The sequence below is a fragment of the Lutra lutra genome, chromosome 1 (genome assembly GCF_902655055.1).
Source record: "Lutra lutra chromosome 1, mLutLut1.2, whole genome shotgun sequence".
NCBI classification, from domain to species: Eukaryota; Metazoa; Chordata; class Mammalia; order Carnivora; family Mustelidae; genus Lutra; species Lutra lutra.
Window position 1 is genome coordinate 205,033,506 of NC_062278.1, and position 22,359 is coordinate 205,055,864.

Here is a 22,359-nt window from a genome sequence, read left to right on the forward strand (position 1 = left end):
CCCCTGACGTGACGCTCGCCAAGCGCAGCCGCGGGCTCCCACTGGCCCAATCTACCTCCCCCACCCCCATGCCGACCCGACTTGTGGCTTCTCGGCCCGGCGGCTCGAAGCCGTGTAGTTTTATTTGGGGTGGGGGCAGCATGGGTCTATACACAATAAATAACACGAATATAGGAACTGTGCCCTAATCGCGGTTGGTGGCGGGGATAGGGCAAGACATCGGCCAGGTCTTTGGCCTGCATCTGGACAGGGAGACCGCAGGTGCCCCGACGTGGGGCGGTGGGCGGCCTGGGGCTGCGGACTGCGCCGACGCTCCCCTCAGAGCTCCACGCGCGCGTCGCGGTACGCCCGGTCCAGAGCCCACTCTGGCTGAGAGTCGGTGCCGCCTTCGCGGGCAAGGCGCGCCATTTCCTGCTGGAATAGCGCCTGCCGTGCCCTGCTGGGGTCCACGTTGATCCAGTTGTTGGCGATCCACTTAGTGCCACTTGTGACCAGGCAGCCCCCGTGCAGCGAGTAGTCATCCACGTCGCCCACCCAACCTAGGAGAGGAGGATGGTGTGACCGAGGGAGGTGACCAGAGGGGGCACTAGGCGGCGCTGACCTGAGCATGATCTCACACAGGCGAAGGGCATGGCCAGGGTGGCCCATCCCTGGGCCCACCACACATCAGTGACAAAGTCTGGCCCCACGGCCTCCTTTGGGGCTCAGCATCTCTTTCCAACTAATGCACTAACACCACCACTGGTCTTCTGAAACCAGCTTTCTTGCTGCCAGACTCTCCACAGCCCAGGCTGGTGACAGATGTGTCTGCAGCTCCAGTGAGCTGGAAGACTGGAGCATCAGGGAATCAGTCACAGGGGTCAAGATAACCCAGGAGGCTACACAGGTGCTGGCCACTGAAGTCACTGAGGAGGACCTTTGGGAGGCACCAGGGGCAGAAAAACATGCATAACGGTGCCGGAAGCATCCCACCGGGGTGGCCTTCTGGGCTAGATAAAGGGAAGCTTCCCTCAAGGCACTCTTGGCCTAGTCACAGGCCCTCACCTTGTCCATCAGGCAGGTAATTGTACCAGAAGACTGCTGTGCCCTGCCGGGGCTTGACACGCAGGTTCCCTTTGTCACAGTGCCTCCGAGTGTCACGGAGATCAACATCATCCTGAATCAGACTCTGTGGGCAGCAGGATGGTGGGGTTTTCAAACTGTGGCCAAGCAGCCAAAAGTAGCCAGAGGGAAACCAGTCAGAATTGCCCAGGGGATCACTTGGGCCCATCATCCCAGCTCTGGAGGGGTATATACTATGATTGCCCAAGGCCCTGCCATCCCACCAGAATAACAGCCTGGTTGGCCCTTACCATTTCATCGTAGGTTCTGTTGTCTGCTACAGGGAAGACAGTCTCGCCCCCACCGGTGACGTTGTTCAAATAAAACAGCACTGTCATGTAGCTGTAAGGCAGGGGGCCCACTGAGCAGCTGTGGACACTCCCGTGGGCTTACCTGTGGGGAGGATAAGCTGCCCAGATTCCCAAGGGCCAGATGGGGGCAGGCTAAGATCAGTGACAACACTGCAGATCAGTGCCAAGATGTCCCTAGCCTGTCCTTCCTCCCACAAACCCAGTCTCTTTCTGTGTGTCACAGTGTTTTGTGTGACCAAGATCACAGATGCGCTAAATTATTGGAAAAGGTAGGCTAGCAGGAGCAGCACAGCCCTGCAGAAGGGCTGGCCGGGAGTAGAAGGCGCTGACCCAGAGCAGTCACATGAAGAAAAGAGGCCTGCCTTCCTGCCCAAGCAGGGGAGGGGGACACAGCTTCAAAGGGAGAAGCTGAGGCCTCCAGCCGTGGGAGAGAATCAAGGTCCAGGGGAGGGGGCACCTAAAAAGCTGGAGACCCAGTCTTGCCCCTTGTCTCAGCGCTCTGGGGACAAGTCTCACCATCTGTGGGCACCTTAGTTTGGCCACTAAGACAAGATGGCCACCCTTCCTGCCACTTGGTGAAGAAACTGGGGGGAGAGATGGGGTATCCTCAACCAGAATGGCCCAATGCCCTCCTGGATGCACACAGGGACATCCCATTAGGACAGGGCTGTATTTATGTCATGGGAATGCCTGGCCTAGGAGTGGAAGGTCACCCCAGGTGGGAGGTACTTGCCGGCAGGAGGTCTCGAAGGGTACAGACTCATTGGCTATGAGCTTGGTATGGGAGCAGATGGTCTCCGGGTACACAGGCCCGCTGTCCACATGGGCATGGTAGTGGCCTCCCTCGCCATACCGCACGACCTGCAGTGGCTCGCTGAGCTCCACGATTTCAGGTGACAGGCGGGTGAGGCGTAGCACCCTGGTGGGCAGCAGGCATTCAGCTGGGCAGTCCCATGCAAGGTGGCACCCTGAAGAAGCCAGACCCCGGACCTGCCACAAGCTGTGCCCCTGCCCACCTCCCCTGGCAACCCTGAGCCCCCACATCCCACCCCCGCCGACGGGCCCTGTAGGAGCAGGAAGGGGTTACTCAGAAGCCCTTCTCCGGGGATGCCAGAGATCACGCTGGGTGGGGAAGATGAGATTTCCACTAAATTGGGAGCGGGGATCACTCCCTGCAGGAAGGAGGTTGCTTATCTAAAACCCCTGGCTGCTCAGTGGCAGGGGGTCCTGTGGACAGAGATAAGAAGTCATTTCTCTAACTAGCAAAAAACAAACATTCCAGTCTATTTCTAATCCCAAATGTATGTTGCTGGCCCACAACAACGGTTAATTTGCCTTTGTTAATTGCCTGTCTTTTAAAGGGTTCTAATCCTGGTCTAACAAGTAGAACTTAATCCCAAATTGGCTAACCAAGCCTGTCCTCTTGGCCCCAGCCAAGAACTTCTATGAGGGCCCCACAGGCCTGCTCCCACCAACGTGCTCACCTCTGGCGGATCGCACGCATGACGTGGTGGGCACCTTCACCCTGGTAAAGCCACGTGTGGTGGCTGTTCCGCACCAGCTCACTGGATGCCGCCTTGTGGCCCTTCATGTACTTGTGGAAGTCCCGAAGGTCCATGTCGGAGAACTCCTGTAGGCTCAGCACTCCTGCGCAGGGCACCCATCGTCAATGCCCCCCAAGCCCATGTGAGGAGCCCACAGTGGCAGGCTGCACCAGCCTCCCTCCCCCTGGGGGAGGGGGCCTCGGCCACTGGGGGCCCACATGCACCTGTCCCCCAGCCTGGACTCTTGGGTCAGATGAACCTGGCTTCTGTCACATCAGGCCCTCCAGGAAGACCCAGGGAAGTTCACTTCCTCAGTTTAAACCCGGACTTGGCCCCCCAAAGGAAGAAGCCCAAACCCTACAAGATTGGCCAGAGTTGGGTGGCCAAAGGAAGCTTGAACCATATGGCCAGAACCCCCCCAAGGACTGCCCCTGGCCCCCCAGCCTGGCTCTAAAGCACGTGCTGGCTACCCTCTGGTCCTATAGAGGGTGAAGAAAGTAGTCAGTCCTGGGTTCTGTCCAGAGCCTTCCATGCTATCGGGTTTCATTCAGGGCTAGTGCTCAGGAGCTCCCTTATGACCTCAGGTCCCGTCCTGAGTGGAATATATCTATCTACTTCGCCAGTCCTGCCTGCTGGGCTAACAGTCTCCCTCAACAAAGAAAGCCGGGCCATTCTCCTAGGCAAGAACACTCCCTCCTGTTTCTGCCCAACCCACAAAGCAGGAGCTCCACTGGAAGCTGGTGTTCTGGAAGAGTAACTCGTTTCCATCTATTGGTTGACTTAAGGGTGAAATATTTCTTTTTCTATATTTTCTTTTCTTTCTTTTTTTAAGTAGGCTCCATGCCCAGCATGGAGCCCAGCGTGGGGCTTGAGCTCACAACCCTGAGATCAAGACCTGAGCTGAGTACCTTCCCCATCTCATGCAGAACTTGGGCATGTGAGTGATGACTACACCTTAGTAACATCTAGGAGTTCTTACCCAAGGGGGGTGGGGTCCTTGCACGACAACTCCCCTACCCAAACCACCCCCAGCAGTTAGCATGACTCTAGGAGAGCAAGAGGAAGGCAAGCAAGATCTTAGTTAGACCAGAGACTGTGTCTTCTGGGGAAGACCCTGTGCCTGGCTGGAGAGAAGTAGATGGAGCAGGGAGAATGGCCAAGTTCAAGCTGGCCTCACCAGACCTGTGTTCCTGCTGAAGCTACACTGGCCTCTGCCAGCCAGCAACTCCCCTCCTGGACCCCACACTCTGCCTATTAAGGTCAAAAGGGCCTCCAAGAACTGTCCCCTAGACTGTCACCAAGGCATATGGGAGGACCCAGCCTACTGCCCAGGAGTGAGGGCAAGGCTGCATCCTCGCCTCCCCATCAATGGCTACTCTAGAAGCTGGGTGTACGGGGGGCAGGAGGCTCACAGGGACAGACTGTGGCGAGGTATGAGCTCACCATCACCATCAGGGTCAGCCTTGATCGCAGAGTACATCTCCTGAATGTTCTCTGGAGTCATCCACCGTCCATTTCCCAGGCGAGTCTGGGCCAGGACCTAAAGCACAAGATGGTCCCTCAGTGGAGTGGCCCCAACGATGGAGAGCCACCAGAGCATAGACAGTCACCCAGTTCTTGCTGTAAGGGCTAAGGGTGCCGGTGATGGGGTAATGGGTGAGGACACAGGGCAGAGCCTGAGGTCCCTGAGCTGAAGGGAAGGTAGGCAGAGAGGCCCAGAGGCATCTCAGGAGGTGGCCAGGAAGACAGCTAAGAGATCTGTGGGCCATAGGCATTCCCAGCCCCGTTGGGACTGTGGCCTTCATGGCCAGGACTGTCAGCTGGTTGGAGGCAGAGTGAAGCACAGGACTGTGACCCACTCAGATACTCCAGGTCAGAAGGGGGAGGCCAAGGCCTGGGTGCAAACAGGGAATAGGCACCAAGGGGAGGCCCGGCCAGGTCATGATCACCAGGCTTGTCAAGAAGACCAGGCTCAGTGGGGCGAGGGACCCTCCACCTTGCCAAGACCTCTGTCAGAAGCCTGGTGTGAGAGGCATATAAAAGAGATGCAGACTCCTGGCTGCCCTCAGACCTGCCACCCCCTCCACCATGAGTTCTGTGGGGCCCCCAGACATGTCAGCAAGGAATCCAGACCATAGATGGCATTACCACCCAGGAACTGTGGTAATAAATATCATCACCCCCAGGGCGATCCTCCCGCCACCTTCTGGGGTTCCAGAGGCAGCAAGGAGCTCTCCAGGGAAGGAGAAGGGGGCGGGGCTGGAATTGGGCAGGCCACCGGAAAGACAACTCTAGGCACTCCCACCCTGGGCCTACTCCCAGGCCGCAGGATCCCAACCTCACGGAGCTGCAGGCGACCATCGTGGTTCTGGTCCAGCAGCCGGAAGAGGTCCAGCTGGCTGACCTGCATCGCGCCCATTGCCTCCTCGTATTCTTCAGTGGGCAGAATCTGGCTGCGCTGTAGCCCCTTCATCTGGGCCAGGTGGATGATGAGCCGACATTCCTCATCACTCAGGAAGCCAGGGATCTCTGCCAGAAGAGGAGGTGGGGGAGGCCACGGACTGAGCCAGGCCACTGGTGCAACCGGTGCCTTCCTCTTTGCAGTTCCTGTGGGACTCCTGTGCCCCAGCGCTCCCCGGGTCAGGACTTCACACGCGGCTTTACCTCTGCTCTGCACTCTGACCCCAGAACTGAGTTGTCCCGCAAAGGTTGGCTAGCATTCGGAATGTGGGGCTTTTCTCTTTGATGCTGAGAGCAATCATTTCCTGGGGAGCCCTGGGAAGTTTGCTAGAGCTAAGTTGAGCAGGGGCTCCCCCCACCTCGGAGTGGGACTGAAGGCCAGAGGGTTGACCTCCACTTCTGATTGGGTACATACTTTAAAATGGGGTGATGGTGACTGGATTTTGCTTTCATTTTTGCTTTTCAGCATGGATCAAATAAAAACCAAGTGTAAAACATTCATTGCTGTAGGTCAGTCCTTGCCGTCCACTCTCCTGCACAAGTGGGCACTGACCATCTGTCCAGGGCTGAGTTGCCCCGTGCTGGCATGTCCGTCAGTAGGCGTCTCTTAGGTTTTTGGCTCTGAGAAGATGCCTCAGGTGTCATTTGCTTTGGGAACAAGCGTACACTGAACATCATGCCTCTAAGTCCGAGTACAGGCCAGGCGGGCTTGGGGCTCAGCTCCGGGGGCTGGATGCCCCCACGCCAGCTCTACAAGCAGTTTGGTCACGCTGGAAAATGAGTCTCGCACCTGGGAAGCCCAATCCTAGTGGTCCCGGGCACTCATAGACAGGAGCATGGGCCCTGCTTCCTCCCCTCGTTCCCAGGAGAGAGGACTTCCTTAGATGGGGACCAAGAGGCCCACAGAGGAACAGACTGGAGGCAAGGCCCTGTGGCCACAGTGAGCCCTCAGAGCTGCAGAGCGGTTTACCACCTCTCTGGGTTATACTCCCAGCATGAAGTTCCAGGCATTGCCATGAGGAAGGAAAATGGCTGCTCAGAGCCAGGCCTGGAAGGGTTTTTAGTGGTTATCATAGCAGATCATACTTAGGTGGCATGGATTCTGCGTCCTGTCCTAAGCACGTCATCAACTCCTGAATCCCTACACTCACCCTAGAAAGCTGGGCCCCTTCAATTTGCCTTTCTTGTCCCTGACACCCTGCAGGCACAGAGATGTGAGAGACTTGCCAGGGACCTCCCAGGCTGTCATACTCCAGAGTCCACGCTCAAGACCACATTCAGCTTCCCTGGATAGATGACCCAGATGCAATGACAAAGAGGGCAGGATAAAGGCCCCCACCCAGGCCTGCTTGACCTCCCAGCCCAGCAAACCCAAAAAGGGTGTGAGCCATCCACTACGGGGTGCAGGGGGGACATGCAGCTCTGGACAATGGGTTAGACCAAACTGCTAATCAACAGTCACCTCCAGGTAGCTTAAAAAATAAATAAACAAACAAGAAAAGTAAACCAGAAAAAGAAAAAACACAGGCCCAGGTTTCTTCAGTTTATTAAGTGCTGGTAACCGGCAGGCCCCAGGATGCCACCAAAGTCTACAGTCCCCCGTGGTGTGCTAATCAGATGCAAATGGCCCAGGCCAGCACACTGGGGCCTAACCAGATGGGTCCCAGCACCCGGGACCTGCACAAACACCGGCTCCTGGGGTGTGGGGACAGACCTATAAAGGCCTCAGCCTCAGCCCATTAAGACCAAGGCAGACAAAGCGGGTGATGGATCAAGGGCTGTGGCTGTTAGTGGCCCTGGTGGTGCTCTGGGCTGACAGTGGAGCAGGGGCTCCCCGGGGCCCCACACGGTGCATGCCCATTCCCCAAGCCATGGCCCTGTGCCACGACATTGGCTACACAGAGATGCGGCTGCCCAACTTGTTGGACCATGACACAGCGGCCGAGGCTCTCCAGCAGTCGGTCAGCTGGCTGCCCCTGCTGGCCAGGGAGTGCCACCCGGATGCCCGCCTCTTCCTCTGCTCCCTTTTTGCCCCTGTGTGCCTCGACAGGTAGGGCAGGGACTCCTAGGTGGGGCGGGGGGAGGGGCGCTTTCCTCTGCCAGGGCCTGTTCACTAACCATTGCTACGTACCTCTCAAGGCTGGGTGGCGACAGGGGTGGGGAGGGAAATGAAGGATTGTCTTGTCAGGGTGTTCCTGGCCCAGGGGAACAGGTGCCCATGGAACAGAGGAGACATAGGCAGGAGACCATCAATGGTGAGCACCCTTGGATTCAAGGGCTCTTGAATGTCAAGGTATGGCAAATGGGTAGGATGCTTTGGGTTGGGAGGGCTGGAACCTCTCTCCAGGGAGGTGTGGAAACTGTCTGCCCATCTCCTGGAAAGAGATGGGAGCTCATCTGAGGGCCTTTTCTCTGAGACCAGAGATCGCAAGGTTGATTCCCCAGCCTAACCTACCTGGTGAACAACAGCTCCTTCAGTCCCTCCTCTGGGGGACATTCCCAGAGCCTCAGGGTGACCATGCCAGTAGCACCAAGAAGGGGCTCTTTCAGAATCCAATGATTGGGCCTCTGCTCTTTGCGAACCCCAGCCCTGGCCAGACACTGCAGTCTCCCACACGCCTTTCAGGACAAGAGGGAGGGCTCTGCTTTCTCCCTCCAAGATGGGGAGTTAAGGCCCAGAGTGCAGGGCCCTTCACATATGCCCTTCTGCAGGGCACTGGATGTCCGCCCCAGCTGGAGGGGGAGGTGCGCTGGAAAGCAGCCCTGGCCACACGAGGACGGTGGGGGCTGTAAGACCGAAGCGCTGGGCGAGGGGGGTGGGGAACGACATACGGGGGCGGAGGGCTGTTGCTAGGTGACCAGGTGTCGTTACCCAGCAACCGCAAAGTCCCTGGCTGTGCCTGAGTAGTGGGGGGCGGGGGGAAGAGGGTGGTGATGGTGAGGAGTGGGGGGCTAGCCCGGACTCCAGGAAACCCAGTCCTGAGCACCCCGTCGCCCCGATCCTTCCATCCTTCCCACCTCCGCAGGGTCATCTACCCCTGTCGCAGCCTGTGTGAGGCCGTGCAGGCCAGCTGTGCGCCCATCATGGCCTGCTACGGCTACCCCTGGCCGGCCATCCTGCACTGCGGCCGCTTCCCCGCCAGCCACGGCCTCTGCGTCACGGCTGTCTCCAACGGCTCCCGCCTGGGCCGCCCACGTGAGTCCCCCCACGGCTCGCAGGCCCGGCCCACGGGCAGCGCCTTACCCTCCCAAGCCACTGCCCGCAGAGCCAGAGGTACACGGGTCTCTCTGGTAGGGGAGACAAGGGACCAACTACAGCAACGGGTCTCAGAAAGGGTGAAGAACGAGGGGCCAGCGGGAGGGCCCCCACCCCTCGCTGCCGGCCCTTCCCCCACTTGCTCCGGAGCCTCACTTGGCCCCTCCCCCCAGTGCCTCGCGCCAGCTGCAGGGACTGTGAGTTGCAGGATGCCCGCTCGTCCAATGAGGTCCTGGACGCGCTCTGTGCCAGCGACTTTGGTGAGTCCCTAGCGTCCAGCACCCCTTACACCCATGTCACAAGTGCCTCCATCCCAGCTCCCAGATCGGTGTAAGACAAATGAAAGAGGGGACACTCAAATGCTCTACCTGGTTAGAGCTACAAGATAAATGCCTTTAACAAGTGTGGCATCGCTAAAACAACACACTGAACCTGCCTAGGAGGGTGGCAGCCAGGGCTTCAGGTCTTCTCCAGGACCCTGATTCAGAGTAGAGCATCCAAGAGGGTGTGGTTCACCAGGTGGAGGGGATGGGGGTACTCCCAGAGGCCCTGCGCCTCACCCCACTCCTCTGGTCCCATGCAGCAGTGAAGGTTAGGCTCTCCCGGTGCAACGGGTCGTCCTCTGGTCTCTCACACTGCCACCTGGACTCCCGGCTGGAGGTGCTGAAGGCGGGCCCACTGCCTGCCGCGGAACTGGCCCCTACTCTCCGTCGCTGGCTGCAGCTGGATGCCACGTGCGTGCACAACCTCTTGCGAGGAAGGCACGCTGGGACCTACGTGCTAGGTGGGGAGGTGCAGGGCCCTCGGCTGCTGGTAACCACGGCCTATGTTTGGAGCCAAGGCCACCGACATCTGCAGCTGGCCGTGCGTAGGTGGCACCATCACCGGTGCCCCCGGTAGGGATTCCTACGGGCAGGGAGAGCCAGCCACACAAAAGCCGCACTGCCCTGGATACACCTCAAACCCTCTCTGCTGCCCATCACGGACACTTGCAGACCAGAGTCCCGAGAAGACCCGTGAAGGACCCAAGCAGGGCAGAAGCCCACAGCTGTGGCCACAGCTAAGGGGCCCCTCCTGGACTACAGCGCTCTGCCCAGACATGAAGGAGGCTGGCTCCCCAGCAGGGGAGTGTTTGCTGGGTAGGCAAGACAACCTTTCTGTCCTTCTGTCCTTCCCAGCCTGGGATGACAGCCTGGCTAATGCCTACAAGCCCTAGCAGCCCAGGCTGCCTCTGGGCAGGTGCAAAGCCTCAGGCTAAGCTCCTCCGGGGCAGGACGCTGCCTGTCAATCCCCACATAGACTTGGTTTTATCTGCCTGACCTTTACTGAGCCCATGGTCCCATTAAGCTACAGGCCCGTGAGAGAGCACATCGGGTGGGGAGAAGTCCATGCCGGAAACTGCCTTCAGCTGCTTACCAACCTGAACTTACACACACACACACACACACACACACACACACACACACACACACACAGAGTTTTCCCCCTATTTCTGGGCGTTCAGTGTTTGTGATCCTAAGTAACTGCCTAATTGTTTTCTTGAGCCAACTTGGAAATCCTACGATAAAGCAGTCATGGTTTTAAGATAAACTGTTTTGTGTACTGGTGTCAGTTATTCATCTACCTTAAGTAGTTAGGAAAATGGGCTAAAAATCTTGTTGGCCTTCGGGAGGCGACCCCTGCTGCTCTTGAAGGGAATGCCAAATCAGGGGGCACCTGCCAGGGTGGTGGGAGGTCACTCTGAGCAGACAGACAGGTGCTGGTCTGGCTGAGTGCCCAGTAAATCTTGCCAGCTAGCCAGTCGTGACCAGCAGCAGACAGACTCTGGCTGCTGACTACTAAGCCCGCACAAATCAGGCCTCTCCCGCATGCAGCTCGCCGTTAGGGGTGGAGGTACGAATGACAAATAAATATCGAGACAGTCTCCAGGGTTGCTAAGTGCCAAGAAGAAAACCAGGCAGTCTGATGCAATGGTATCTGGGAACCTCTTAAGACCAGTCTGAGGTCAGGAGAGGTCTCCGAGGAGGGAATGTGTGCGCACAGGCCCAGTGGACCAGAAGGCACCCTCTGTGGGATGGGCCAGGTCTGAGCCTTCTGGTGGAGGGCACAGCACATGTAAGGTCCCAGGGCAGAATGAGCTTGGGGACAGCAGGGAGTGAGGAAGGGGCAGCAGGAGAGGAGGGCATCACCAAATGACACTTAGAGGTGAAGTGGGAATCTTGGAGACTTTTAAGAAAGTGGGCGGTAAGACTGATCTGTTGTTTAGACACAGAATGGGGGTGAGGTGGGGTGGAGGGAGAGGTGAGCCACGTCAAAGGTGGCAATGTCCCCAGAGAGATGACAATGACTCAAAACTGGAACACCTCCCTTCTGAACTGAACAGGACGAAGTCCTCAGCTGACTTCTGATGGTCCAAATCCTTGCGGAATGCCTACCACACTAGGCACACTTCGCAGGTATTATGCCAAGAACTTAGAGTGGGGCTTTGGTGGCCCAGGTCCCACTTGCCCCAGGTCTCTAGGGACAAAGGTGGGAAACAGGGAAATGTTTCCCCAAAAGGAGACTGGAGTTTGCATGGGGTCTTCCCCATGAAGTGGTGGGACTCCCTCCCCTGGAGATGGGGGCACTCTGGGGTAGAACCCAATCCCTTTGGCCCGGTTTACATCCTGAACACCCACCTCTCAAGCCCTGGCATCTTGGGTCCCTGAGGCTGAGGGTGACAGGTTTGGGACCAAGAGCAGCAAGACAGAGGTGGCAGAGCCCACAGCAGGCCCATCCTCCTTGGGCCCTCCTGCCTTTTTAGGATGACAGGAAATGACTAAATGGGCAGGCAGAGAAGACAGACACTGCTCCTTCTTGAGATAAGGCTTCCTTTTTGGGTCCATCTAACACCACAGAATTCAGGAACTGCCCCCTTTCCGACATCCTCTCCCCCGTGCTTTCCCTGCCTCACAAGTGGACTTCCTATAATCACTAATCTCTTCTTCATGTGGTTCACCTCATTTCGTCAAGGAGCAAGTCCCAGGACTTCCTGGGTAAAACACGGGACAATGTCTAATACCAGACTCAAAGTCAATGTAAGAATTGGGAGAAAATGGGGGCCACAGCTGGAGGTTCTTGCTGCAGCCGTCCTAACCTGCAGGTACACAGACCCATCCAAAGGCTTAACGAGAAGCGGTTTACCTTGTGTCAGATCTCTCCTGCTTCCTATACTTTATGGGGCTTGGGTCTCTCATTCTCTGCTTTGTAGAACTTTGATGCAACAGCTGCATGTTAGGGGCTGAGGGGTCACAGTTATGGGTCATGATTCATTTAACCTAATATACATCTGAATTGTGTGCATACAGGTCCCAAGAAGGCTGAGAACACAACCCCTTCAGACCTGTCTGTTCACAGCAATGTAGCAGTAATGGGGTGAGTGTCGCTCCCTTTGCCTGGATCACCCTTTCCTGACAGTCACCTGGCTTGATCCCATAGCTCCTAGAGGTCTTGGCTCAAATATCTTTCACAAGGAGGCCTACCTTGGTCACTCTATTAAAAGTGTCAACACCAGCTGAAATTCTGCCTTATTTGTCTGCAATCATTTACCACCAACTGACACGCCATATATATTTGTTTATTGTCTGTCTCCTTATTTGAATGTCAGCTTTAGGTGTGTGTGTATTGTTGGGGTTTTTTTTGTTTGTTTGTTTTTCCCTATTTGGTTCAATGCTGTGTTCCCAGCACTTAAAATAGTGCTTGGCACAGATTTCAACCTTATGCAGCAGTAATAATCATAGTAACAATAACCTTTTAGGGCTCTTCCCACAACGGGACCAGCATAACCTATTTCCCCTTACACTGCATGCAGTGTTCTCATAGGTCTCATAGGTCTCGGCATAATTCTCAGCCAGGGCCCTCTGCGCCAGGGGTGATTGCAGGTGCTCAGATGCTCTGCTTTGGTCCCCAGCCCCCTCCTGAAAGCCTCTAACCCACACCATCCCCCAGCAGGCAGGAACGGCCCCGGGTCTGCAGGTAAGTGTGTCACTGACACTGGGTACCCAGGGCCGGGTGTGCAAACCTATCCTGGGCAGGGGCATGAGTCTGGGGAACCCCCACCTTGCTGACCTGGTGGTCTCTGAAGAACTTCAAGAGTCTTCTCAGCTAGCAGGGTGGCTAGACAGTACAGGCTCTAGAGGCAGGCTGCCGGGGTTCTCACCCTAGCTTTGCTCCTGAGCTAGCTGTATGAGCCTGGCGGACCAACCGCAGTTCTGTGTCTCACTTTCCCACCCGGTAACATAAGTGTGGGATCCACACCCACCTCACATAGGCGTTGTAAGAATAATTGAAACGATCTCATAAAACCTAGCTTAAAACCAGAGCTCAGGAACTGTGAGTTTATGATGCTGGTTCCAAATGAGGTCACGCTGGAAGGTTTTGCCTACTTATGGCTGAATACAGCCACATCCTAAGAACCCTCGTCAGACCACAGGGTCCACTTTGGGAGTGAGATTCATCCTCAGAGGCCCTGATATCAGCTAGGTCCTGGTTAGCAGTCTCTCCCACCCTCCCCCAGTTCTAGAATGTGACAGAATTAATGATGGCAGAAAGTGTCCAAAGATGGTTTCAATGAAGTGTTTAGACAACCGCCTAAGGGTCACATTGCCCAGCCCTGTAACGGAAGGATCAGCTGCAGAGTAGGGGTCAGAGAGGGGAGTGTGGAAAGGTCACCCTATGACCCTATTACAGAGGTGGGGGTTGGTACTTCACTTTGGGAAACCTTTGGGTGATAAAAGCTACTCCGAAGCAGCCATTTTCAAAACAGAAGTCACGTGGCCAAAGCGAGCCTCCGAGCGCCCCCAAACCGCAGCCCCCGGCCCTTCCCAGGAGCTCCCAGCTGACTTACCGAAGAGCAGCGGCTTGAGGCTGAGGGTTCGGATGAAGTGATCTCTGTCGGGGACCAGCTGGACCTTACGCTCGTGCCCCACCTAAGGGAAAGGGGCACTGCGGGCAGCTCGGGCCCCAGGCCGCGCCGCCCGAGGAGGGTACAGGCGCCGGGGCAACCGAGCGCGACGAGTTGGGGATGGGGGTGCGCGCGGGGCAGACGACGCAGGGAGCAGCGTGGAGGTCGTGGGCTGCGCGCCGGCCGTCACGGGCTCGCCGTGCAGGGCCTGGAACCCGGCGAGACGGGGGTCCTCACCTTGATGCCCTCCAGCCGGGCGAGGGGACCCAGGGTCGGCGCGGGCCCGGGGCCCTGGGCGCGGTGCTGGGGCCCGGCGTCGCTGCTCTCGTCCCCGTTGCTGTAGTGCACGAAGAGCAGCAGTGCCAGCACGTTGCCCAGGTACAGGTGCACGAACACCATCAGCACCAGGAAGTAGGCGCGCGAGCAGATGCCGCGGGGCTTGCACAGCGGCCGGACCGGCGCGTCCTCGCAGTCGCCCAGCCCCGCGGCGGTACGGGCCCGCTCGTGTCCAGGCGGCGCCCACTGCGGACTCACGGCCTCCGGTCTCGGGGCCGCCGCCGCCGCCGCCATGGCGCCCAGGTCGCGCGCACGCCCAGGGGAGGGGCCGCGGGGATGCCCTCGCCGCGCCGCGCCGTCGCCTGGACAACCGCTGCGGAGCCCGCGCGCGCTGCGGTCTCTAGGAGACCGTGCTTGGGGATGCTGCACCCGCCAGGGCCGCCGGCGCCCGCCCCTGCGCGGCGCTCCGTCTCCCTTGCGCCCTGGACCCGGGTCCACGCTGGAGTTTCTCTTCCCGGGGTGGGTAACTGTCAGGAGGAGATGCTCGCACCCCAGGGCGGAAGCCGGCCCCTCCCCCACGCGCAATGCCGGGGCACACAAGAGCAGCACCATTAAAGGAAACCCCATTGGTACTTTCTCCGTCCCCTAGTTAAGATGCACTTCCCTCTTCCTGGAAAAGTATGCCCTGCATTTTCTTGTTCCCGAGAGTGGGGTGACAGCGACGAGGCACTGCCGAAAGATGACTCAATAATGCGGCGGTCTGGGGCCGCCGCGGAGGCCGACGACTGCGCATGTGATCCTGTAGGGCCCGCAGCTTTCGGCACTGTTGCTCGCCAGCTTAGAAGGCCAAGAATGCCTTGGAATTCCGCTCTGCGACCTCACAGGGAGGCCTATAGGAGTCAGGCCTTAGGAAGGAGCGGCCTGATGTTCAAGGTCGCATACGTGCATAGACCGTGGATCCAGTCTGGAGTGGTCAGAGAGGGCTTCCTGGAGGAGCCCTGGCACCAAGGAAGCTCAAACCCCTAACAACCTGCGGAACTCAAAAACGTTTCTTGCCTCAAAATTGGCACAGGGAAAGAGGGAGAAAGGCACTTTTCTGTGAAAGGGGGACTTTTCTATAATTGAGACACCATTGCCTCAGAGGATACGTGGACAAGATTGAGCGCATTCAGGGTGGTGTGACTGTAGTCGCCTCAGAGGAAAAGAAACTCAAATTATCACCAGGTATGGAGGAGGGAGGACATACCAGCGGCCCAGTGCCAAAGCCTGGGCATTTTCATGCTCCCTGCTGTTTTAGGGCTGGGTTATCCTCAGGCAGTGATGCACGGCCCCCAGGGCAGAAGCCAACCCCTCCCGGTGGACAGGCAGACAAGAGCCACACCGCTGAGTCAGGTCTCACTAGTGGTTTTCCCTTTACCCTGTTAACAGCCCCTTCTCCCGCCCATTTTCTTCCAGAAAAGTGGAGTCTGCATTTTCTGGTCTCCCCAGAGCAGGCCAGGGGCTCCAAAGGCAGGCCCATCTCCTTCTCTTGGAGATTCTACACACAGTGGCGGATTTCACCAGTGCCCGAGCACATGGGTGCACCCACTCATCCAGCCACCCTCAGTGACCATCTTGTCAGTCTCCTTGGGATACTACAGAGAAACACTGCCCAAACAAAGGAGACATTCTGAACATGTCTAATGGGGAGGAAGAGGGGGAGGTGATAATGGGAATCGTTAGGGTTCTGCCGAAGTCGGGATGCTCACCGACCAGCACCAGCGGTCCAGTATTCTGCTTCAGATCGAGTGGGAAGCCACACGTCTGCAGGTAACCAGGTGAGCTCGGACTCCCTGTGCATGGAAGTGAATTCTGAAATGAATTCTGAAGCACATACATACATACGTTCATACATACATAGAACGGCCACAAAAGAAATGTTTCGGATTCAAATGGAAAAAAGTCCTATTACCAGCTTAGCAGTGTCCAGATTTCCTGCAGCTTGTCTTTAAGCCACTCTAGTTAGGTCCGAAGTCTCTCAACATCCAAGTACACAGTACAACGGGAGCAAGTAAATTTCCCCCAAATCGTATTATTCTCCTAATTTTTTTCTCATATTCTTCTTCTTTTTTAATCTCCTAAATTCTTTTTTTTTTTTTTCATTTTCTTAAAAGATTTATTTGACACAGAGAGAGCATAAACAGGGTGGAGCAGCAAGGGAAGAGGAAGAACCAGGCACCCCACTGAGCAGAGAGCCCCGATGCGGGGCTCGATCCCAGGACCCTGGGATCTTGACCTGAGCTGAAGGCAGATGCTTAACTGACTGAGCCACCCAGGTGCCCTCTCCTGAATTCTTTAATGCGAAAAACACCAACCAAGTCACAGTTTTACCAAGGATGTCATGGTTTTCTGGTACCCATGAATGAATGTTGAGACCATTTCCTCTTTAGCCTTTCTTTTTTTTTTTTTTGAAGATTTTATTTATTTATTTGACAGAGATCACAAGTAGGCAGAGAGGCAGGCAGAGAGAGAGGAGGAAGCAGGCTCCCTGTAGAGCAGAGAGTCCGATGTGGGGCTCGATCCCAGGACCCTGGGATCACGATCCGAGCCGAAGGCAGAGGCTTTAACCCACTGAGCCACTCAGGCGCCCCCCTCTTTAGCCTTTTATTGTCTATTATTAGGAGCGACTGGGTGGCTCAGTCGTTAAGCATCTGCCTTCGGCTCAGGTCCTGATCCCAGGGTCCTAGGATCAGCCCTGCATCAGGCTCCCTGCTCAGCGGGAAGCCTGCTTCTTCCTCTTCCACTCCCCCTGCTTGTGTTCCCTCTCTCCTTATGTCTCTATCAAATAAATAAAAGTCTTTAAACAAACAAACAAACAAACAAACAAACTAGGGGCGCCTGGGTGTCTCAGAGGGTTAAAGCTTCTGCCTTCGGCTCGGGTCATGATCCCAGGGTCTTAGGATCAATCCCCACATCGGGCTCCCTGCTCCGAGGACAGCCTGCTTCCCCCTCTCTCTGCCTGCCTCTCTGCCTACTTGTGATCTCTATCAAATAAGTAAATAAAATCTTAAAAAAGAATCTATAATTAGATCACCACAAATCCTCAGGTTCCTTATTTTTCTAAACCCCTTTCTCTCACATTCCTATCTCCTGTATCCAGGTGACTAATCCCCACTGCCATGCACAGCTCCTTCTCTCACTCACCAGACAACAGAAAGCAAGCCGGCTGGGGCACGCGGGTGGGGGTGTGGAATGCTGTCTAGTTCTGCTCCACCTGCTGTTGGTTGTGGGAATCTCACAACCACATCAAAAACTGGAACTTGGCCTTTTAAAACCTATGGCCTTTTGGCTGCCTAAGGGCCATAATGTTTCTCTTTTTAATTTTTTTAAATTTATGTATTTATTTATTTTTTTAAAATATTTTTATTTAGGGCGCCTGGGTGGCTCAGTGGGTTAAGCCGCTGCCTTCGGCTCAGGTCATGATCTCAGGGTCCTGGGATCGAACCCCGCATGGGGCTCTCTGTTCAGCAGGGAGCCTGCTTTCTCCTCTCTCTCTCTGCCTGCCTCTCTGCCTACTTGCGAAACAGGGGTGCCTGGCCCGCATCGGGCTCTCTGCTCAGCGGGGAGCCTGCTTCCCTCTCTCTCTCTCTGCCTGCCTGTCTACTTGTAATCTCTCTCTGTCAAATAAATAAATAAAATCTTTAAAAAAAATAAATAAAAATAAAATATTTTTATTTATTTGACACAGAGAGAGGTCACAAGTAGGCAGAGAGGCAGGCAGAGAGAGACAGGGAAGCAGGCTCCCCGCTGAGCAGAGAGCCCGATGTGGGTCAGGCACCCCTGTTTCTCTTTTTTAAATAGGCTCCACACCCAAAGTAGGGCTTGAACGCATGACTCTGAGGTCAAGAGTCCCATACTCTACCAACTGAGCCAGCCAGGCATCCCATTTTAAAATTTATTATTTTGGGGTGCCTGGGTGGCTCAGTGGGTTAAAGCCTCTGCCTTCAGCTCAGGTCATGATCCCAGGGTCCTGGGATCGAGCCCCACATTGGGCTCTCTGCTTGGCGGGGAGCCTGCTTCCTCCTCTCTCTGCCTACTTGTGATCGCTGTCAAATAAAATCTTTAAAAATTTTTTTTAAAAATTATCATTTATTTTTTAATATTTTATTTGTTTATTTGACAGAGAGCTAGAGAGAGAGCACAAGTAAGCAGAGCGGCAGGGAGAGGGGGAGAGAGAGAAGCAGGCTCTCTGCTGAGTAGGGAGCCCAATGCGGAGCTCAATCCCAGGACCCTGGGATCATGACCCGAGCCGAAGGCAGAGGCTTTAACCCACTGAGCCACCCAGGTGCCCCTTATTTCCAGTTTCTTTTTTTTTTTAATTTAATTTTATTTATTTATTCGACAGAGAGATCACAAGTAGGAAGAGCAGCAGGCAGAGAGAGAGGGGGAAGCAGGCTCCCCACTGAGCAGAGAGCCGGATATGGGGCTCGATCCCAGGACTCTGGGATCATGACCTGAGCTGAAGGCAGAGGCTTACCCCACTGAGCCACCCAGGAGCCCCTTATTTCCAGTTTCTAACAGCAAACACTTTTTGTTTTACCAGCAGTGGTAACCTTGGGCAAATTACTTCATATTTTGAACAGCTCAGTGATATGCACTGTGACAGCACCTACCTCACGGGGCTGCTGTGAGGACTAGGTGGGTACAGGCTTACTCACTATTAGTGTGATTGTCTTATGGGGACGGAAACCGACCTAGGCCAAGACCAATAGCCATCCTCAGTACCCAAAACAGGGCCCAGTACAGGGACAGTGCTCTGATGGCTGTACCTGGAGACAACATGGAAAATCCCTCCTCTAGACTTTACTAGAATATGCTACCTTCTCTTGTTCATTTTTAAATATATTTTTAAAGATTTTATTTATTCATTTGACAGAGATCTCAAGCAGGCAGAGGCAGAGAGAGAGGATGAAGCAGGCCCCCTGCTGAGCAGAGAGCCTGATGATGCGGGGCTGGATCCCAGGACCCTGGAATCATGACCTGAGCTGAAGGCAGAGGCTCTAACCCACTGAGCCACCCAGGCACCCCTTAAATAGATTTTTTAAAAGTTTCATTTATTGGAGAGAGAGACCACACACCATGGGGAACAGCAGGCCAAGGGAGAGGGGGAAGCAGGTTCCCCACTGAGCAAGGAGCCCATTGCAGGACTCGATCCCAGGACACTGGGATCATGACCTGAGCCAAAGGCAGGCACTTAACCGACCGAGCCACCTAGGTGCCCTCTTGTTCATTTTTAAGATTCCCAAGAGTATAGTGCCAAGGCCATGGCACCCTGCCCACTGATCTACAATAGTGACTGACCCTTTAGTCCTGGGTCTTGCTGCCTCACGGATGTTCACTAGTGATGAATTCCATCTGTGTGCCCCATGCTCTGGAGGCTCTGAGAGGGTAGAGCCTGTGGATCTTTTGCACACAATGGTATGCCCAGGTGCCATGCATGGGGCTCAGCACACCGGAGGGCCAGGGATGAGCAGCTGTGGAATTGACTGGCAGTGTCTAGGGCCTCTCTGGCCTTGCCTGTCCCGTGCATGCTGCCCACAGCTTTGGAGCCTTAACCTCTGAACTATGACTAAAGTTGCTGTCACTCTTGCCACAAGTGTGGACCCCCTCAATCCAGAACCCAAACTCCACTTCCTGTCCTCAACCCTTGGGATTAAACTCCACACACTTGGGTTTCTGTCCAGAGTCCTAGCTTTGTAACTCCAGAGTCCCTGTGAAGCTCCCCCTACCCGCCCCCCGCACACTGTATAACCCTAAGCTCCCACGTCTGCTTTGGAGGGACCCAGGGGGTTTCTGAATGAGGGACTCGGGGCCTCTGTAGGAGCTGTGGGGCATTCCCACTAGTACTCGGCCGCAATCCCAGGATCTCTTTGTGGGGGGAATGGTATGGCCTGCAACCCAGGGAGGGAGAAGAAAGTAAAAACGGGCAGGATATTCTCCTTCCCTCCGTAGATGCCCTCTCCTCAGAAAGCCAGACACAGTAGGGAGGCAGAACAGAGGCCCCTGGGACCTTCACAGCTCTCTAGAGGAGGGAGCTGATCAGCAGGACGGCCCTCAATTGGAGCTCACTGGCCAGAATCCCCTGGGGCGCTGGTTCAGGAGGTTACCTGGATCCTTGGAAGGAAGACTCTACACAATTTTATAATCAGAAACTTTGTTTATTTTGAATAAACCACTCAACATTGAGCAGATGACGTTGCCTCAACTTTTTCTTTGAAGAAAACAAAGATATTATGGTAAATTCATGAAAACACTGTGCATTCCTTTATCTTCTATCCTTTGTAGGGCAGAACAATTCTGCCTGACCTTTCCCATCTTCCTGATGATGTTGGCCAAGGACAGCCCCTGGGGGCACAAACGGAAGCTCTCCACAAGTCAGGGGCTGCAGGCTACAGTCTGGGTACCAGTGCACCATGTGGTAGCTGTGCAGGCTGAGAACTGCCCAGGATGCCCAGGGTGTGACGTAAGGCACAGAGCTGCAACGCCTCTGCCATGGCGGTGACACAGGAAGGACCCGACGGAGTGGGCAGCAGACACCCAGCCCCAGGTCCTGTAGCAGGTACGCTCCTCCTTCAGTGAGCTCCCCGCCATTCAATTCTGGCCTCATGTGCTGCACTTCTAACTTGTTCTCCTACTCCACCCCACAGTCCCTCCCTTGAGGATGAGAGGAAGAGACAAAGCCTGGGTTGGGACTGGAGGGGAGACAAGGAGCCTGCATCCAGCCGTGTATCCCATGATCCCAAGAATTACAGCGGCTCTCTGTCTTCAAGAGTGATTCAGTTTACAGCTAACATGGTTCCTGGGAAACTGCTGACTGAGGTGAGAATGTCTGAGTATCAAAGGACTTCCTCTGGAATATTCACAGACCTCCCAAGCAACTCTTCCAGGAGGTGAAGGAGGCCCTGTCGAGTACAGACAGCTCTGCCCCCCTCAGAGTGGGGGCAATGAACCAAGCCACAAAAACCCCAGGTATCACAGATGTAACTTTTAGAAGGCTCACAGAACCAGGCTGAGGACAGGCAGGACACCAACCAACCACCTGTTCCTTTGCACTCAACTGTGCAGAAGCTGGCCCTCTCCTCCGGCCAGCCCTTCCAGCATAGTAGCTGGGACCACAAATCCAGGACCCTCCTGGCCTCAGACTTCCAGACCCCTGAGCAGCCACTCTGGAGGAGAACACACTCCTGATAACATGAAAAGCACTTGTGCAAACAAGGCCCCTGAGTCCGGAAGACCTGTGCCCTTGGGTGGGCCATGCTGAACTCTGACCCTAAAGTGCACCAGAGACGGTGTAGCAGCACAGTGTCAGGTACGCACAGCCGTGTGTAAACCTGGTTAGTTATATCACTGGAACACTGGCACAAAAGAAAGGACCAAGGTAAAATGAACTTATTTTGGGGAATAACTGCTTTTAAAAGTAGATCTCGATCTTTAGGAGACAAGAGGAAACACTGTGCTGAACTCATGTCCCCACCTATACCGTTATGGTCTCTGGCCTCAGTGGCCAGACCCAAAGAAACCTGGAAGAAAGATGAGCCCACAGACACACAGCGCCATCAGAGATGACGACACCCTATGATAAGTCCCCTTTCTGTATTATCTCCTCACTGCAGGGTAAGGCAGGTACACCTGACCACAAAGGGTCCCCAAGGACCAGGCAGAAGGCATGATGTGATTCCCTGCGCTCCATGCCCGTTACATAGGCCAACTCAATTGCCCACCGTCTGCCACCCACGCTTTTCCCTTGAGACACCAGCTGTGGCCAAACACATATGAGAATCTGGAAAACAGAGACCACCCTGGGGCCCTCCTGCAGGAGACACTCTGAGGCAGGGTGGGCAGGCAGCATGTTACATTCTAAGTAAAATAGCTAGAGGGTAAAACACTCCAATGCCAATTTATTTTTAAAAAGGGTTCTGTGTAATTCTATGGTTTGTCTTTTTTTTTTTTGTATAATTATACAACCTTTGAAAATTACATAAGTTGTAATGATCTAGTACTATTAATAGTCATTCAGAAAAAACTTTCCCTCCCTCCCAACAACCATCCAGGGGGAATTAAAAGTCCTGAAAAGAGGCCAATTCAACATGGCCTCTACCCTGGTAGAAACAAAAAGCGAAAAGATGAGAAGAAAACAGAAATGGACTAAGGTGTGTGGCCAGTGTCTGTCAGGAGTGGGGCCCGGGCTGCTGCCTGAGGTGGTGAAAGGCAGGGCCTGCGGCATGCAGTTCGGCAACCGGGAGGCCTCGCAGCCACATCGTCCTCACTCCGGCGCGTCGGGTCCCAGTCTAGGTGTCATGGAAGTCCTTCAGCAGGGTTCTCCTTCGCTGCTCTGCTATGTGCATCTGGTTCTCTAAGTCCTGCACCAGGGAAGCAAGATGGTGCTTGCACCGCCCTGTCCCGAGTGCACGCAGCAGCCAAAGCCACACC

At 55.3% G+C, this 22,359-nt stretch overlaps 3 protein-coding genes across 4 annotated transcripts in view; 1 reads left to right on the forward strand and 2 right to left on the reverse strand.

Moving 5' to 3' along the window:
* Nucleotides 1-84: 84 nt before the first annotated feature.
* Nucleotides 85-14,532, reverse strand: P4HTM (prolyl 4-hydroxylase, transmembrane). The gene is made up of 9 exons (XM_047694372.1): nt 13,852-14,532; nt 13,558-13,639; nt 5,295-5,485; nt 4,400-4,496; nt 2,897-3,059; nt 2,146-2,331; nt 1,353-1,443; nt 1,045-1,168; nt 85-539 (listed from the first exon to the last, which is right to left on the reverse strand). Exons 1-9 carry the CDS (start codon nt 14,515-14,517, stop codon nt 319-321), a joined length of 1,821 nt encoding a protein of 606 aa, XP_047550328.1. The 5' UTR covers nt 14,518-14,532; the 3' UTR covers nt 85-318.
* LOC125080598 (secreted frizzled-related protein 5-like) lies at nt 7,125-17,343 on the forward strand. Its single transcript, XM_047694498.1, has 5 exons — nt 7,125-7,466; nt 8,443-8,612; nt 8,846-8,932; nt 9,256-10,271; nt 17,301-17,343. The coding sequence occupies exons 1-4, from the start codon at nt 7,183-7,185 to the stop codon at nt 9,570-9,572; spliced, it is 858 nt and encodes a 285-aa protein (XP_047550454.1). The 5' UTR covers nt 7,125-7,182; the 3' UTR covers nt 9,573-10,271; nt 17,301-17,343.
* A 4,464-nt stretch (nt 17,344-21,807) lies between these two features.
* Nucleotides 21,808-22,359, reverse strand: part of ARIH2 (ariadne RBR E3 ubiquitin protein ligase 2) — a 50,786-nt gene continuing 50,234 nt past the window's right edge. For both annotated transcript variants that reach the window (XM_047694407.1, XM_047694416.1), the window contains one exon: nt 21,808-22,289. In XM_047694407.1, the coding sequence (XP_047550363.1) occupies nt 22,218-22,289 (72 nt within the window). In that variant the 3' untranslated portion in view covers nt 21,808-22,217. The remainder of the gene's footprint in view (nt 22,290-22,359) is intronic.